General features: G+C 39.5%; 1 protein-coding gene across 1 annotated transcript; it reads left to right on the top strand.

Moving 5' to 3' along the window:
- The first annotated feature begins 1,523 nt into the window (after positions 1-1,523).
- Positions 1,524-16,881, top strand: LOC120425168 (arylsulfatase B). Its single transcript, XM_039589606.2, has 4 exons — positions 1,524-2,021; positions 2,080-2,410; positions 15,512-16,207; positions 16,264-16,881. The coding sequence occupies exons 1-4, from the start codon at positions 2,000-2,002 to the stop codon at positions 16,871-16,873; spliced, it is 1,659 nt and encodes a 552-aa protein (XP_039445540.1). The 5' UTR covers positions 1,524-1,999; the 3' UTR covers positions 16,874-16,881.
- The last annotated feature ends 636 nt before the right edge of the window (positions 16,882-17,517 follow it).

The raw sequence follows: 17,517 nt of genomic DNA, 5'->3' as shown, positions 1-17,517 counted from the left end.
CGTAGAGGGCTCATATTTGGCATGAGTTCATGTCATGTATAGACAAACAAACGCTGAAAGTTTCATCCAAATCGGAGCACCTCGATACGACCTCTAGAACAAACCGAGCAATATTTACAAAAACTGCCTCTTAAACACGCAAATAACATTCCAAAAGGGTGTAGCTCCAAAACATCACTGTTTACACGAAATTTGATTTCAGATTCGGATTCAGCGGCCAAAATTACTATAAAAAAGCATACCCTGACCTTTGAGACATATGCTTGCTATATCGTGTAATTAGTAGGCCTTGCTTCTGAATTCTGAGAAATTTTGAAAATTGGCACTTTTTTCCTCACTAAAACTCAAATATCTCGGCTCTGGAGTGCCGAAATTGCATTTTCTCAGAGGGAAAAATGTTCGCCATGAAATTTCCTACAAGCTGCATCTATTAGTTTCACTGGGAAAAATAGGCTACCCTAAATTAAATGAACATTTCTGAAAAAAGTTTCGAAAAAATGCGATTTTTTCGACACAAATCCGCCTGGGAGAGTCCAAAAACTTAAATTTTGGTCCAATTTTGATAGTGCATCTTAATCTATGGACAAAAACCTATCGTTTGAAGATAATACATACCTTATCGAAACAGTTTTTGTATTGATTCCAAGCGATTTTAGAAAATTTGTTCAAAAAAGTGACTTTTTTCAGTAAATCGACTAGGGGGTGCGAGAAAGTATTTTATTATTTTTTCTTGTCTAAGAAAACATTGTTCCTAACATCATAATCTATCATTTAAGAAGTGAGCACCTGAAATTCCTCGACATGACCTCAAAATGGGACAGGCTACTAGGCAACTATTAGGAAAAGTACAAACAGTGAGCACTAATAGCGTGTCAACACTCAGCGTGGGTCATTATAGTAGCTGTTGTTCGTCAGTCACTCAACTGTAAATTCAAAATAAATATGTTGTTTTGTGAGAGTACTTGTGATGAGCTGTGACTGTCTTTAATTTAAACACTCAGTTGTATAAAAATGTTAAATTGTATGACAGATTATTTTAAACTTTAATGTGATTTATAATTTCACTGAAAAGAAAAACATTAAATTAAATTTGAGTATTGTTGGGTTCATTTTAAAATATTTTGATTATCCAAAAATCATTTTTTCAATCAATTTTTGATCGTATAAAAAGCATTGGAAAGAAAAAAAAGGGTTGGAAGTTTAACTTTTTTTACTGTTTTTCTGACTTTGCCAAAGTTTTTAAAAATTGCGTTTTTTTAGGGGTAGTATGCAGTAATTTTTGTAGTTTCCCAGACTATGCTTCTACGCATTGTTTGTAATTTAAATGATGATGGGGCCATTAGCAGAAAATGTGAAAAACAAGCAAAAAATTGAAAAAGTGTAAAAACGTGAAAAATTTGATTGGGCTTGTAAGCTTAGTCCCGTTCTTAATTCAACACATGGTTCACCTAAAGTGCCGTACTTTCGGGTTCGGATATCGGGAGCATGAGATAAGCATTTATTTGTTTTCTGAACACCAACCACACATGTCGCGGCGACAACTTTTGCCTCGCTGTTTATATTGGTGATTTCACACAGCTCACACGATTTCGTACAACGTCGATCGAAGTTCTCTCTCTGACCAGGACTGGTCTTTCAATTCAGTCGCTGTTTGGCATTTCACAGTAACGGTTTATATCACGGCTAGTAGCTGGCTAGTAGATATCTAGTACGAACCGCTGCACTTATAGTTCATTGTCAACATCTTCAATTTGTTGCGAGGTCAAGCCCGCGTTGAGAAAGTCTGAATTCGTACCAAGTGGTGTTTACAAACAATCGCTCAGAATCGAGCGTGGTGCTCTCTTTAGTTGAACAAGATGTACTTGAACTGTTGCACCTACAGTAATAAACTGTGATTTTTATTGACTAGTTGTAAATAGTAGTTATTGCTTAGCGATTTAAATTCAATTCGTTGTGAAATCGAACAATCCTGAATATCCCAAGAAATTTAATCGTTCTAATGACTTTAGTGGTTATTGCAGGTAAAATTGATAAAACTTCTCCAAATTTAAATTGTTAAATCACAGTTTCTTCTCCTAGTTCTTATCCTCGCCTTAACGATCGTACTGGTGACCAGTAGTAAACCCCCTCCCAACATCGTCTTCATCCTGGCCGATGACCTCGGCTGGAACGATGTTGGCTTCCACGGATCGGCTCAGATTCCAACGCCCAACCTGGACGCGTTGGCCTACTCGGGTATCATCTTGAACCGGTACTACGTGACGCCGATCTGCACACCGTCGAGGGCCGCCCTAATGACGGGTCGATACCCGATCCACACCGGAATGCAACATGCCGTTCTGTACGGTATGGAACCACGTGGACTCCCGCTGGAGGAGAAGCTGCTGCCGGAATACCTGAGGGAGCTGGGGTGAGTGACGTGAAAACTGAAGATGTTCGAAGCAAAGCAAATATTTGGGTGTTTAGATTGATTAGTCAAATGAATGTGATAATTTTGGAAATATCGTGTGAAGAATGTGATCTTGGAAACAGTTGAACTTACGTTAATGCCGGAATAAGCATAGAAATTCAATTTTTAATTTAACAAAACATATTTTCATAAATTCTTTGAGAATCGGAAATAATTGATAGTAACATTCTGTGATACTTTTAGCTTCGAAGTTTCGGAACATGGGGCTTAAAATAATTATTTTTAACAAAATGACATTTTGAAAAACATTGGCAAAGTCACATAAACCAAGCCAAACTTCCAATCCTATACTTTTCTAAAATTTTAAGAATTCTTCTTCCCAATGTTTTTTGAAAGTCAAAGATTGGTTGAAAAAGGATTCTTGCGATTTTTTAAATCGAAGCCCGTTTAGAGGCGGAGTTGGATTGTATATGATTTAACTTAATTTTAGACCCATTTTTTAACCATCTTGAACTACACAGAATCAGATCACTTTAAAAAAATAAATTAGCCCTAAATATTTTAATAGAAATAATAATGCCACGAATAATACAACGACTTGGATTAACATGTTTTTGATTTTATTTTTAAACATTAGTTTACTGAATTATAAAATTTCTGATTTTGCCTTCCTCACTGAGGTAAGGCTATAATCCTGCTCTAAAAATGAACTTTTTATTCAAAGCTCCAAGACCCACTTTCATGTATACATAATCGAAAACTGAACAAATGTATCACTGTGTTTTATCAGCACTGGCTGAACCAATTTTGATCAAACCAGTTGCATTCGACTTTGTTTAGGGGCCCATACATCGCTATTGAATTGTTTGAAGTTTCGATAAGTAGTTCAAAAGTTATGTATAACAAGGTGTTTTCACATATATCCGGATCTCACTTATATGCTGTAGGGAATGAGCAGTGATAACGTGAAATAAAAGAAACCGAAAATAATAAGGAAAAGATATATGCTAAATAATTAAATAAAGTTCGACTTTTTGTTTGGTCAAACCTTCTTTACCTAGAAAAATGAGTTGCGTTTCATAAGAATTAAATTAAATTTTCGAATGAGTTGTCGCGTTTCAGCGTGCATGGTTGAATTTTGACAGCTGCTTGCTCGAGAATTACAGTCATTTGACAAACGCGAAAAGAATAGAATGTACACGAGAATTCGAGAGGTGGATTTTGGAAAAAATATATTTTTTTAATTTTGTTCCGTCACCATCATCCATCATCCAAACCATCGTTGTTTAGATAATCAAAAAGTCTTTCCAACGAGTCCAAAACATTGAAGATCTGGCAACCCTGTATCGAGTGATGACCACTTAAGTGATATTTATATACTTTTTTGGAGCCGGATCTCACTAAATGTATGTAAAAGATGTCCAGATCCATCATCCAAGCCATCGTTGGTTAGGAAATTGAAAGACCTTTCCAACGAGTCCAAAACATTGCAGATTTGGCATCTTTGTCTCGAGTTATAATCACTTAAGTTATATTTGTGTACTGTTTTGCTCAAGATCTAAAAAATAGCTGAAATTTGTGTCCAAACCATCTATACTACCCATTGATGGTAAAGGTAAAGTGAGCAAGGCATCAACCACATATGTGGATTATGTTTTTTGTAGAATCTTACATATTAAAATTCTGAAAGTTTGGAATTCAAAAATATAATGAAATTTTTCAACTTTTAAAAGCCTTAAATCACTATATTTTGGAACTTTTCAAACATATTTTTTTCAAAAGTTGGCAAACATGGGCACTAATTTAATAAAAATGAATAACTGCGACTATTTTCAAACAAGTTACCTAAAAATGGCTATAAGTTGAAAACGGTGCACTTTATGAAAATTACACTAAAGTGCTACACTAAAGTGCTTACACTAAAGTGCTACCAGCACCAACAGTAAAGCGCCAGTCCTTACTGTTGGTGCTGGGTTTGAATCCCGTCGGTTGCAACTTTTTTTTGTGTTTGCAAAAATCGTACATGAGCAATTCTCGCTGAAACCGTCCCACTAGATGCACATGTTCTCAAATCGTTACGGCAATGTTCTCATTCGATTCAGCGCACCAAAAAACCATTAAAACAACCTTCGAACCAATGAAAATGTCAGCCTTTAGCCACCTGTAAATAAAAACTTGTATTGAACTATGGAATTTTTCGAAAAAATGCTCTAATTTGGAGAAATGATACCTCCCAAAATACATTACCAAACATCAAAAAGTCATATATCGTTGGAAAGGTAATCGCGAGGGCTTTCTTTCGCACTTTGAAAAACATTTCAAAAATTATTTTTTCAAGGGTAATTTTAAGGGTTTTTGAGAAACTTACTCTTAATTTTGAATTTTGACCGTGATCGCAACCACTTATCATTACGGAACCATTTTCATTCGAAAGATTGGAAGATTTTGCATAAAATCAACTTGAGAAAAGTAGTGTAATGAAATAGTTTTCGTATAGTTATTAACGGATGAAAGAAATTGGTAAAATTTCAGTTAAAAATAACCAAAGCTCAGACTTCAGAAATGAACCTAATTTACAGTCAAAACAAAGCAGGATTGTATTTGAGCCGAATGTACAGTCATCTGAGGCAAATCTGGACATATAGGGTGAATAGGAACAGCTATAACAACTATACTTTCACTCATCAGATCATATTTTTAAATTGTTTATGTAAAAACATACATAAACAAACAAGTTTCTAAATTTTAAGCTTTTAAGTACTCTGAAAACTAATGTCCTTACTTAGACTTGATTCGCCACATTTCACTGAAGTAATATTTTATGTACATAATTTGTTTTGGGAAGATCTGCTTTATTTGTATAACCGCAATCGTGCACACAAAAGTGCAATGTTGAAATCAATATTTTTTGATCAAGTTAAAATTTTATGGAGCTGTTGATACCATAAAAACAAGCAAAAAACTCGATTTTCGCCCAAATCCATTTGGTATATACAACGAATCAAAAATGTTTTATGGTCATCGGTGACAGAATGATTGTCACTAGGTGCGTACCTTTGCCCCGCTCTTCTCTATTCTTTGTAAAAAATGGGATTCATTTAATTTTAATTTTTGATTACTCTCAATATGAAACCAAATTTAAAATTTTCATTTGTGCAACATAAATACATTGAAAAAAGTTTTAATTGAAAAACAGACTACACTTATTAATTCTACGTCTAATAATCATTCTAGTGAGTTCTGACTCGACATTGTACGGCTTGCGGTTTCAGAGATATCGCAGTTTGTCAATGAAGGTTTTTAAAATTGTTTGCAGAAAAGTGAAACTTTGGGGTGGTGTCAAATAAAAGGGCCTAGTCAGATTTGAACGAAAATCGAGTTTTTTGCTTGTTTTTATGGCATCAACAGCTCCATAAAATTTTAACTTGATCAAAAAATATTGATTTCAACATTGCACTTTTTTGTGCACGATTGCGGTTATACAAATAAAGCAGATCTTCCCAAAACAAATTATGTACATAAAATATTACTTCAGTGAAATGTGGCGAATCAAGTCTAAGTAAGGACATTAGTTTTCAGAGTACTTAAAAGCTTAAAATTTAGAAACTTGTTTGTTTATGTATGTTTTTACATAAACAATTTAAAAATATGATCTGATGAGTGAAAGTATAGTTGTTATAGCTGTCCCTATTCACCCTATATGTCCAGATTTGCCTCAGATGACTGTACATTCGGCTCAAATACAATCCTACTTTGTTTTGACTGTAAATTAGGTTCATTTCTGAAGTCTGAGCTTTGGTTATTTTTAACTGAAATTTTACCAATTTCTTTCATCCGTTAATAACTATACGAAAACTATTTCATTACACTACTTTTCTCAAGTTGATTTTATGCAAAATCTTCCAATCTTTCGAATGAAAATGGTTCCGTAATGATAAGTGGTTGCGATCACGGTCAAAATTCAAAATTAAGAGTAAGTTTCTCAAAAACCCTTAAAATTACCCTTGAAAAAATAATTTTTGAAATGTTTTTCAAAGTGCGATAGAAAGCCCTCGCGATTACCTTTCCAACGATATATGACTTTTTGATGTTTGGTAATGTATTTTGGGAGGTATCATTTCTCCAAATTAGAGCATTTTTTCGAAAAATTCCATAGTTCAATACAAGTTTTTATTTACAGGTGGCTAAAGGCTGACATTTTCATTGGTTCGAAGGTTGTTTTAATGGTTTTTTGGTGCGCTGAATCGAATGAGAACATTGCCGTAACGATTTGAGAACATGTGCATCTAGTGGGACGGTTTCAGCGAGAATTGCTCACATGCAGTGTGTAATAATAAGTGTTTATTTTGACAAAGGTGATGTGCATGCTTTTGCATGCGATTTTACCATCGGATTCTTTGCTGTGTATTTGATTGCAAATACGATTTAACATGGAAAAATTAAGTTGAAAAATTTTTGCGACCGATATTTCGATTTTTTGAAAAAATCAGCATTGATTCAAACATTCATAACTCGGTCAAAGATTTTTTGCCCGTTCTGGAAATTTTTTAAAAGTTTTCATTTGATGTCCCCTAAAATATATCAGAAAATAGAAAATAATCAAAAATAGTGTTTTTTGCAAATCAACTTTTAAGGACAAAAAGTGTAATCAAAAATCCCCCAAAAAAATTTAAAAATTGTAGTCCTTATCCATACCTGCAACTTTGCCGAAGATACCAAACTGCCCCTGATCCCAAAAATGTCACATTAGGGTGTAATATGGTTGTATGGAAAAAATAAAGTTGCCCAAATTTAGTATGAGCAACTCTCTACGAAATCGGCCGATTTCGACCATTTTTATTTTTTGTATTTTTTTATTTGACTCAAACTTTGTGGGGGCCTTCCCTATGACCAAATATGCTATTTTGTGTCATTGGTTCACCCATACAAGTCTCCATACAATTTTGGCTGCTGTCCATACAAAAATGGTATGTAAATATTCAAACAGCTGTAACTTTTGAGTGAATTTTCTGATCAATTTGGTGTCTTCGGCAAAGTTGTAGGTATTGTTGAGGACTTTTGAGAAAAAATAGGTGCACGGAAAAAAAATTGCAGATTTTTTTATCAACATTTTTTTTTACTAAAACTCAATTTCCCAAAATACGTATTTTTTGATTTTCGAAATTTTTTGATATGTTTTAGAGGACAATTTTTAAAAATAGTGACCATGAGTGACCATTTTGAAAAATATTTTTTTTTGGAAAAGTTCAGAAAATTTGCTATAAAATTGTCTAAGAGACATTGAAGATTGGACCTCGGGTTGCTGAGATAGAGCCGCTTTAAGAAAAATAAACAAGAAAATTGAAGTTTTCTAGATCTCACCAGGGCCAAATATTGAATATTACGCCCATTTAAAATGCTAGTCTTGATTTAAAAATTTTCAAAATATTTTTTTCGAAAAGATCGGAAAATTTCACGAATGTTTCATGTATTAACATTGAAAATCGGACCATTAATTGCTGAGATATCGTCATTAGAAAATGGTGGGCTGATTGGGTGAGACTTAGAAAACTTCAATTTTCGTGTTTTTTCCGTGTACCTATTTTTTCTCAAAAGTCCTCAACAATACCTACAACTTTGCCGAAGACACCAAATTGATCAGAAAATTCACTCAGCTGTTTGAATATTTACATACCATTTTTGTATGGACAGCTGCCAAAATTGTATGGAGACTTGTAGGGGTGAACCAATGACACAAAATAGCATATTTGGTCATAGGGAAGGCCCCCACAAAGTTTGAGCCAAATCAAAAAATACAAATAAAATCCATTTCCGGTTTTGGTAGAGAATTGCTCAGTATGACACAATTTCACCCCGTAAACCCAATGTCACCCCTGTTGACGGTACAGCGTATTGAAAACTCGTATAATTTGTAGAAAACCGAATTTTGAAAACTCACCTGAGAAGAGAGCTCAGAGCCATAGAAGTGTCAATCGATCATCGAAACAACCCATGGCTGCTGAAATTCAGGGAGGGGGGGGAATTGTGCAGTATATAACTTCATTAGCTTTTTGTTGCACTTAGAGCATCTCCACCGGTGCGCACATAAATGAGTGACTATTTTGTTCACCCACAGCGCTACTATTTTAGTTTAGTCACCCTTCCCACACCGGTCGTTGATAAAACGGGTTGGTAAAATAGTCACTGCCAACCCCACCGGGGGGTGAGTATCAGCTTATTTTGACGTTTCGAAATAAAATTTGTTTTAATTTATTGGCATGACCAATTTGCCAAAATCTTCAAAGCCAAAAGTAATTATTTCCAAAAAAAACTGGATTGGTAGTAACCTGGATTGGTCCGGGTTCCCCGGGGATTGTTCCGTTGGAGGGACATTGGCAGCACCGTATGAATATGGGCAATATTGGTGTCAAACTTCACGATTCTCAAAATCACATATGAAAATTACGAAAACTGACATTTTAAACGTACTGGCCGGAACCCGGATGGTTCCGGGTTTCCCGGGGGATGTTCCGTTGGAGGGACATTGGCGACTCCTATGAATATGGGCAATATTGGTGTTAAATTTCACGATTTGCAATATCACATATGAAAATTATGAAAATGGACTTTTCTAGTGGACCCGGATGGTTCAGGGTTCCCCGAGGAATGTTCCGGGTTCCCCGAGGGATGTTCCGTTAGAAGGACATTGGCCGCACCGTATCACTATGGACAATATTGGTGTCAAACTTCTCGATTCTCAAAATCACATATGAAAATGACGAAAACTGACATTTTAAACGGACTGGCCGGAACCCGGATGGTTCCGGGTTTCCCGGGGGATGTTCCGTTGGAGAGACATTGGCGGCTCCTATGAATATGAGCAAATTGGTGTTAAATTTCACGATTTGCAATATTACATATGAAAATTATTAAAATTGACATTTCTAGTGGACCCGGATGGTTCAGGGTTCCCCGAGGAATGTTCCGGGTTCCCCGAGGGATGTTCCGTTGGAAGGACATTGGCCGCACCGTATCAATATGGCCAATATTGGTGTCAAACTTCACAATTTTCAAAATCACATGTGAAAATTACGAAAACTGACATTTTAAACGTACTGGCCGGAACCCGGATGGTTCCGGGTTTCCCGGGGGATGTTCCGTTGGAGGGACATTGGCGACTCCTATGAATATGGGCAATATTGGTGTTAAATTTCACGATTTGCAATATCACATATGAAAATTATGAAAATGGACTTTTCTAGTGGACCCGGATGGTTCAGGGTTCCCCGAGGAATGTTCCGGGTTCCCCGAGGGATGTTCCGTTAGAAGGACATTGGCCGCACCGTATCACTATGGACAATATTGGTGTCAAACTTCTCGATTCTCAAAATCACATATGAAAATGACGAAAACTGACATTTTAAACGGACTGGCCGGAACCCGGATGGTTCCGGGTTTCCCGGGGGATGTTCCGTTGGAGAGACATTGGCGGCTCCTATGAATATGAGCAAATTGGTGTTAAATTTCACGATTTGCAATATTACATATGAAAATTATTAAAATTGACATTTCTAGTGGACCCGGATGGTTCAGGGTTCCCCGAGGAATGTTCCGGGTTCCCCGAGGGATGTTCCGTTGGAAGGACATTGGCCGCACCGTATCAATATGGCCAATATTGGTGTCAAACTTCACAATTTTCAAAATCACATGTGAAAATTACGAAAACTGACATTTTAAACAAACTGGCCGGAACCCGGATGGTTCCGGGTTCCCCGGAAGATGTTCCGTTGGAGGGACATTGGCGGCTACGATGAATATGGGCAATATTGGTGTTAAATTTCACGATTTTCAAAATCACATATGGAAATCACGAAAATGGACATTGTGAGTGGACTGGCCACAATCCAAATTGGTCCGGGTTCCCTCGGGGATGTTCCGTTGAGCGGACATTGGCGGCACCGTATGAATATGGGCAATATTGGTGTCAAAATTCACGATTTTCAATATCACATATAAAAATTACGAAAAAGAAAATTTTAAACGGACTGGCCACAACCCGAATCGGATGTTCCGTTGAGGGGACATTGGCGGCACCGTATAATATGGGCAATATTGGTGTCAAACTTCACGATTTTCAAAATCACATGTGAAAATTACGAAAATGGACATTTTTAACGAACTGGCCACAACCCGGATGGTTCTGGGTTCCCCGAGGAATGTTCCGTTGGAAGGTTATTGGCCGCACCGTATGAATATGGGTAATATTGGTGTCAAACTTTACAATTTTCAATATCACATGTGAAAATTACGAAAATGGACTTTTTGAGTGAACTGGCCACAACCCAGGTAGTTCCGAGTTCCCCGGGGGAAGTTATATATAATGGTGTCAAACTTCACGGTTTTCAAAATCACCTATCGAAATTACGAAAATGAACATACAGGGTTACCAGGTCAAAATTTTTAAAATCTGGCAAAGTATCGCTAAAAAATCTGGAAAAATCTGGCAGACAAAAATCTAACAATTTTAAATGGCGAAGGGGAAGGAACTTATGGATCAATTAAAAAGTTTGTAGAATTTGTATGGTTTGACTGATTTTATGGCCACAAAATTGATGAATTGCCATTTTCTTTTATAAAAACACATTCTAAATATTTCGATTTTTAATTAAATTCGTTCATTTTAATCAAAAAGTTGTTCAAAATGGTCATAAAGTGAAAAATCTGGCAAAATCTGTCAATATCTGGCACAGAGAAGGATGAATCTTTATTCTGGCTGACACTTGAAAAATCTGGCATTCCCAGATTTATCTGGCAACCTGGCAACCCTGTGAACATATAAACACCCAAAGGAAAAATATATATCAAAATCTGCAACAGTGGTTTTGCTGCAGAAAATGTTACATTTTATAACAGTTTTTGCAGCAAGCTCATAGCTCATTTTTGCCCGCGTGTAAACATGCCAGCGATCTGCAGTTCTCATCAACACATATAATGCTGGCGCGTTCTCGAGCAAAACTAAAGAGAGAAGAATATGTTGGTGCTCCGTCCCTCACAATTCATCAAGCGTCCATGGCGCGATGGTAGCGTGTCGGATCAACAACCCAGTAGTTGATGGTTCAATTCTCGTTCTGTTAAGATTTTTTTTTTTTCTGCAATACAATCAATCAGCTGTCGGTAACGTCGATAATTATCGGTAACGGGCAAAAATGTCATACCCCTATATCGCAGAAAATGCATGAGGACAGATTTCATGCAGATTCTGACATACTTTCATGCCGCCATGCATCACAATCATGCGACCGCCGGTTGGGTGAAGTTTATTCGTTGTTTCGTTGAAGGGACCTTATCTGCACAAATAAATAAATAACAAATATTGAAGTTGAAAAGATCCACAATCCACAATTTAAATTAATTCAAAAAATAAATTCCTTCAATGTCCCTTCAACGGAACATCGTCAGGGGAATCCGGAACAATCCGGGTTGTGGCCAGTCTGTTTAAAATGTAAATTTACGGAATTTTCATATGTGATATTGAAAATCGTGAAATTTGATACCAATATTGCCCATATTCATCGGTGTCGCCAATGTCCCTCCAACGGAACATCCCCCAGGGAATCCGGAACCATCCGGGTTGTGGCCAGTTCGTTGAAAATGTCCATTTTCGTAATTTTTACATGTGATTTTGAAAATCGTGAAATTTGACACAAATATTGCCCATATTTATACGATGCCACCAATGTCCGCTCAACGAAACATCCCCGGGGGAACCCAGACCAATTCGGATTGTGGGCAGTCCACTCAAAATGTCCATTTTCGTAATTTTCACATGTGATTTTGAAAATTGTGAAGTTTGACACCAATATTGCCCATATTCATACGGTGCCGCCAATGTCCGCTTAACGGAACATCCTCGCGGGAACACGGAGCCATCCGGGTTGTGGCCAGTCCACTAAAAATGTCCATTTTCATAATTTTCACATGTGATTTTGAAAATTGTGAAGTTTGACACCAATATTGCCCATATTCATACGGTGCCGCCAATGTCCGCTTAACGGAACATCCTCGCGGGAACACGGAGCCATCCGGGTTGTGGCCAGTCCACTAAAAATGTCCATTTTCATAATTTTCACATGTGATTTTGAAAATCGTGAAGTTTGACACCAATATTACCCATATTCATACGGTGCCGCCAATGTCCGCTCAACGGAACATCCCCGCGAGAATCCGGACCAATTCGGATCGTGGCCAGTCCACTAGAAAATTTCATTTTCGTAATTTTCATATGTGATTTTGAAAATCGTGAAATTTAACACCAATATTGCCCATATTCATCGGTGCCGCCATTGTCCCTCCAACGGAACATCCCCCAGGGAACCCGGAACCATCCGGGTTGTGGCCAGTTCGTTGAAAATGTCAATTTTCGTAATTTTCACATGTGATTTTGAAAATCGTGAAGTTTGACACCAATATTGCCCATATTCATACGGTGCCGCCAATGTATGTACAACGGAACATCCCCGGGGGAACCCGGACCAATTTGGATTGTGGCCAGTTCGTTAAATATGTCCTTTTTCGTAATTTTCACATGTGATTTTGAAAATCGTGAAGTTTGACACCAATATTGCTCATATTCATATGGTGCCGCCAATGTCCGCACAACGGAACATCCCCGGGGGAACCCGGATCAATTTGGATTGTGGCCAGTTCGTTAAATATGTCCTTTTTCGTAATTTTCACATGTGATTTTGAAAATCGTGAAGTTTGACACCAATATTGCCCATATTCATATGGTGCCGCCAATGTCCGCACAACGGAACATCCCCGGGGGAACCCGGATCAATTTGGATTGTGGCCAGTTCGTTAAATATGTCCCTTTTCGTAATTTTCACATGTGATTTTGAAAATCGTGAAGTTTGACACCAATATTGCCCATATTCATACGGTGCCGCCAATGTCCGTACAACGGAACATCCCCGGGGGAACCCGGACCAATTTGGATTGTGGCCAGTTCGTTAAATATGTCCTTTTTCGTAATTTTCACATGTGATTTTGAAAATCGTGAAGTTTGACACCAATATTGCCCATATTCATATGGTGCCGCCAATGTCCGCACAACGGAACATCCCCGGGGGAACCCGGATCAATTTGGATTGTGGCCAGTTCGTTAAATATGTCCCTTTTCGTAATTTTCACATGTGATTTTGAAAATCGTGAAGTTTGACACCAATATTGCCCATATTCATATGGTGCCGCCAATGTCCGCACAACGGAACATCCCCGGGGGAACCCGGATCAATTTGGATTGTGGCCAGTTCGTTAAATATGTCCTTTTTCGTAATTTTCACATGTGATTTTGAAAATCGTGAAGTTTGACACCAATATTGCCCATATTCATATGGTGCCGCCAATGTCCGCACAACGGAACATCCCCGGGGGAACCCGGATCAATTTGGATTGTGGCCAGTTCGTTAAATATGTCCCTTTTCGTAATTTTCACATGTGATTTTGAAAATCGTGAAGTTTGACACCAATATTGCCCATATTCATATGGTGCCGCCAATGTCCGCACAACGGAACATCCCCGGGGGAACCCGGATCAATTTGGATTGTGGCCAGTTCGTTAAATATGTCCTTTTTCGTAATTTTCACATGTGATTTTGAAAATCGTGAAGTTTGACACCAATATTGCCCATATTCATATGGTGCCGCCAATGTCCGCACAACGGAACATCCCCGGGGGAACCCGGATCAATTTGGATTGTGGCCAGTTCGTTAAATATGTCCCTTTTCGTAATTTTCACATGTGATTTTGAAAATCGTGAAGTTTGACACCAATATTGCCCATATTCATATGGTGCCGCCAATGTCCACACAACGGAACATCCCCGGGGGAACCCGGACCAATTCGGATTGTGGCCAGTCCACTCACAATGTACATTTTTGTGATTTCCATATGTGATTTTGAAAATCGTGAAATTTAACACCAATATTGCCCATATTCATAGGTACCGCCAATATCCTTTCAACGGAACATCCCCCGGGGAACCTGGGCCAATCCGGATTGTGGTCAGTACAATGAAAATGTCCATCATCAATGTCCAGTTCCATGGAACCATAAAAAGTCAATTCAAAAAAAAAAATCTTGATTCTCCTTTCACTTCAAGCAGATGTCAAATATTTGTGCGCGCTACTAGCGGGCGACTAAATTTGGTCACCCGCTGTTCACCCAGGGTCGAGCTGCTATTTTATGAGCGCGTTTATGAGCGCCCGGTGTGGGGAAGAGTGATGGTGGAGCGCTTCCAAATCCTTACTGCGCGCGCCCGGTGGAGATGGTCTTACAGAGTAAACTTCCACGTAACAGTAACTTGTTGCGTTGCAGACCCTTTCCCTAACACGGACGGGAACTTTAAGCACCTAAAGGCATACTGACATCTTCGTCACAACATTTGCATAACGCACAAAGTGTATCATTTTTCAAAATGAAACAATAGAGGACTATCAAATGATAATGGTTCCAACTAGTGGCGTTCAGTATTGGTGGCAGCGGAGTGCTGGTGTACTCCGAGCGACGGTACACCCTTACTACGGCTGAAACCTTTTTAAGATCGGGTTCGTAGCTTTTCGTATCATCCTTGACGACGAGTTTAAGAGTGTACGGATCGCAACGCACGCACTCGATGTAATATTGCGCAACAAACTCTCCTTCCTGCTCGGCCCGGATGCAACCAGTCAACTTTACGTGATTTTTTGCATTATCGCTCGTGGCCGTGTAATACTGCCCTAAGCTGACACCGAATTTTTAGTCCAAGGAAGTCGCCTCGACCTTCAAGTTTTCGGCAGTGTGCCGTGAAGTTAGCTCAATTACTCTTGCAAATTAGAGTTAACATCAACATCAAAGGTGTCATGTTGTATTTTGTGATTTTGACACATATTGGAGACTCAGAGACGAAGTAAACAAATAACAAATTTCGAAAGTCTTATTTTAACCATTCCGGTCATCGTTAAACCAAAATAAGACTCATCATGAAAATTATACTTACTTTTTGAAAATTTCATATTCACGCTCCGTGCATCACATTGTTGGTCAATATGTTTCCTAATTCCGTACTTCACTCCTTCCAGCTACAAAAACCACATCGTCGGCAAGTGGCACCTGGGACACTACACGCGCCGCTACACCCCGTTGGAGCGCGGCTTCGACTCGCACGTGGGCTTTTGGACCGGTCATCACCACATGTTCGACCACAGCGCAGTCGAGACGGAAACCTGGGGGTTGGACATGCGCCGCGGGTACGATGTGGCGTACGACCTGCACGGGAAGTATACGACGCACGTGATCCGGGACGAAGCGGTCGCGAGGATCGGGAATCACTCGGTTGGGGATCCGTTGTTTCTGTACGTGGCACACGCAGCGGTACATTCGGCCAATCCGTACGATTTCTTGCCTGCTCCGGATGTTACGGTGGCCGGGTTGGAGCACGTGGAACCCTATCCGAGGCGGAAGTTTGCGGCGATGCTCAGCGAGCTGGACGAATCGGTGGGAGCTATCGTGGAAGCACTTAAAGTCAAGGGAATGCTGGACAATACGATAATTGTGTTCAGCTCGGATAACGGAGGACCAGCGGAGGGGTTCAACAGTAATGCTGCGTCCAATTGGCCACTGAGGGGCGTTAAGAACACGCTGTGGGAAGGCGGAGTTCGGGCGGCTGGGTTCATCTGGAGTCCGTTGATCGCTGAAAGTCGACGAGTGTCGCAGCAGATGATCCACATCAGCGATTGGTTGCCGACACTGTTGGACGCGGCCGGATACAATGTGGAGTAGGTATTGATCAAATCAAGGTTGATCGTCACTCCTAAAGACCTTCTCATTTCAGGACCCTCCCGAAAACCCTTGACGGCATCAACGTGTGGAAGTCTCTCCTCAATGGAAACTCCACCGAGCGTCGCGAGATCCTGCACAACATTGACGACATCTGGGGCAGTGCCGCGCTGACGGTCAACAACTGGAAGGTTCTTAAGGGTACCAACTACAAGGGTCAATGGGACAATTGGTACGGTCCGCCCGGTGATCGTGACCCCGAAGCGTACAACATCACTGCCGTCCAACACTGCCCAACCGGGAAGGCACTATCCGAGATGAACCTGCTTCCAACGGAAGCAGCAATCCGGAACCTCCGACTTAACGCAACGGTTCACTGTTCCAAAGAGGTCAGAGCGACCTGCAACCCCCTGGAGCAGCCCTGTCTGTACGATGTTCTGCAAGATCCGTGCGAGTTGGACAACCTGGCGGAAAGGTTCCCGGCGATTCTGGACTCGATGCTGAAGAAGCTGGACGCGTACAACGCGACGGCGGTGCCGCCGGGCAATCTGGCGCTGGACACGCGTGGTGATCCACGGTTCTGGGGGTACACGTGGCACAACTTTGGGGACGATTTGGAGCATTGTGACGGAGGGGAGGAGGAGTGTAATACACAGAGCTTATAACTCAAATATTTAAGTTGTTTTCTTTTAAAAAATAGGTAGTAAGATTTCAAAGGTGTATAACTTCGTTAAGCGAAATGTCATGCTTTTTTGCCATCAGATTCCAAATACCAGCAAGGCCAAAAGTGTTCTTCCCCTGTGTTAGGGAATGTGAACTTAAAATACCTAAAATTTGTCCCTGGCGTAGTGCTTTCTTCATCCATTAGAAGCACAAACTAGAAGTTCATTAGCCCAAAAAATTACGGTTGTCAGGATCGGGGGGATGGCAACCCTATTCCAACCAAAGCAAACTGACAACAGTCGATATTAGTACGGTTGTCAAATGAGAGCCCACAACAAAAGCAATAGCTGTCAAATGGTAGCCCATAACAAATCATTGTTTGGGTTGTTGATTTTCAAATTTCCCGCAATTCAAATGATAAATACCTGAAAAAACACGTGAATTGTGTTGCTGATGGTAAAATCTATCATAACCTTGGAGATTCCAGCCAGTATTGGGCTTAAAATTCATATCGAAAAAAGTGATTTTTCTGTTTACCTTTTTTGCTTTTTTTCTTTTGGTCGATCAAACAGTGCGCCCGTACACTGTGAATCGGCATTACAATTTTTTCAGTTTGGTTTTACACATTTCCATGGGACTTTTGAGT

The sequence above is a fragment of the Culex pipiens genome, chromosome 2 (genome assembly GCF_016801865.2).
Source record: "Culex pipiens pallens isolate TS chromosome 2, TS_CPP_V2, whole genome shotgun sequence".
NCBI classification, from domain to species: domain Eukaryota; kingdom Metazoa; phylum Arthropoda; class Insecta; order Diptera; family Culicidae; genus Culex; species Culex pipiens.
The sequence above is the reverse complement of the archived record's forward strand: the minus strand, read 5'-3'. Positions and strand labels throughout refer to the sequence as shown.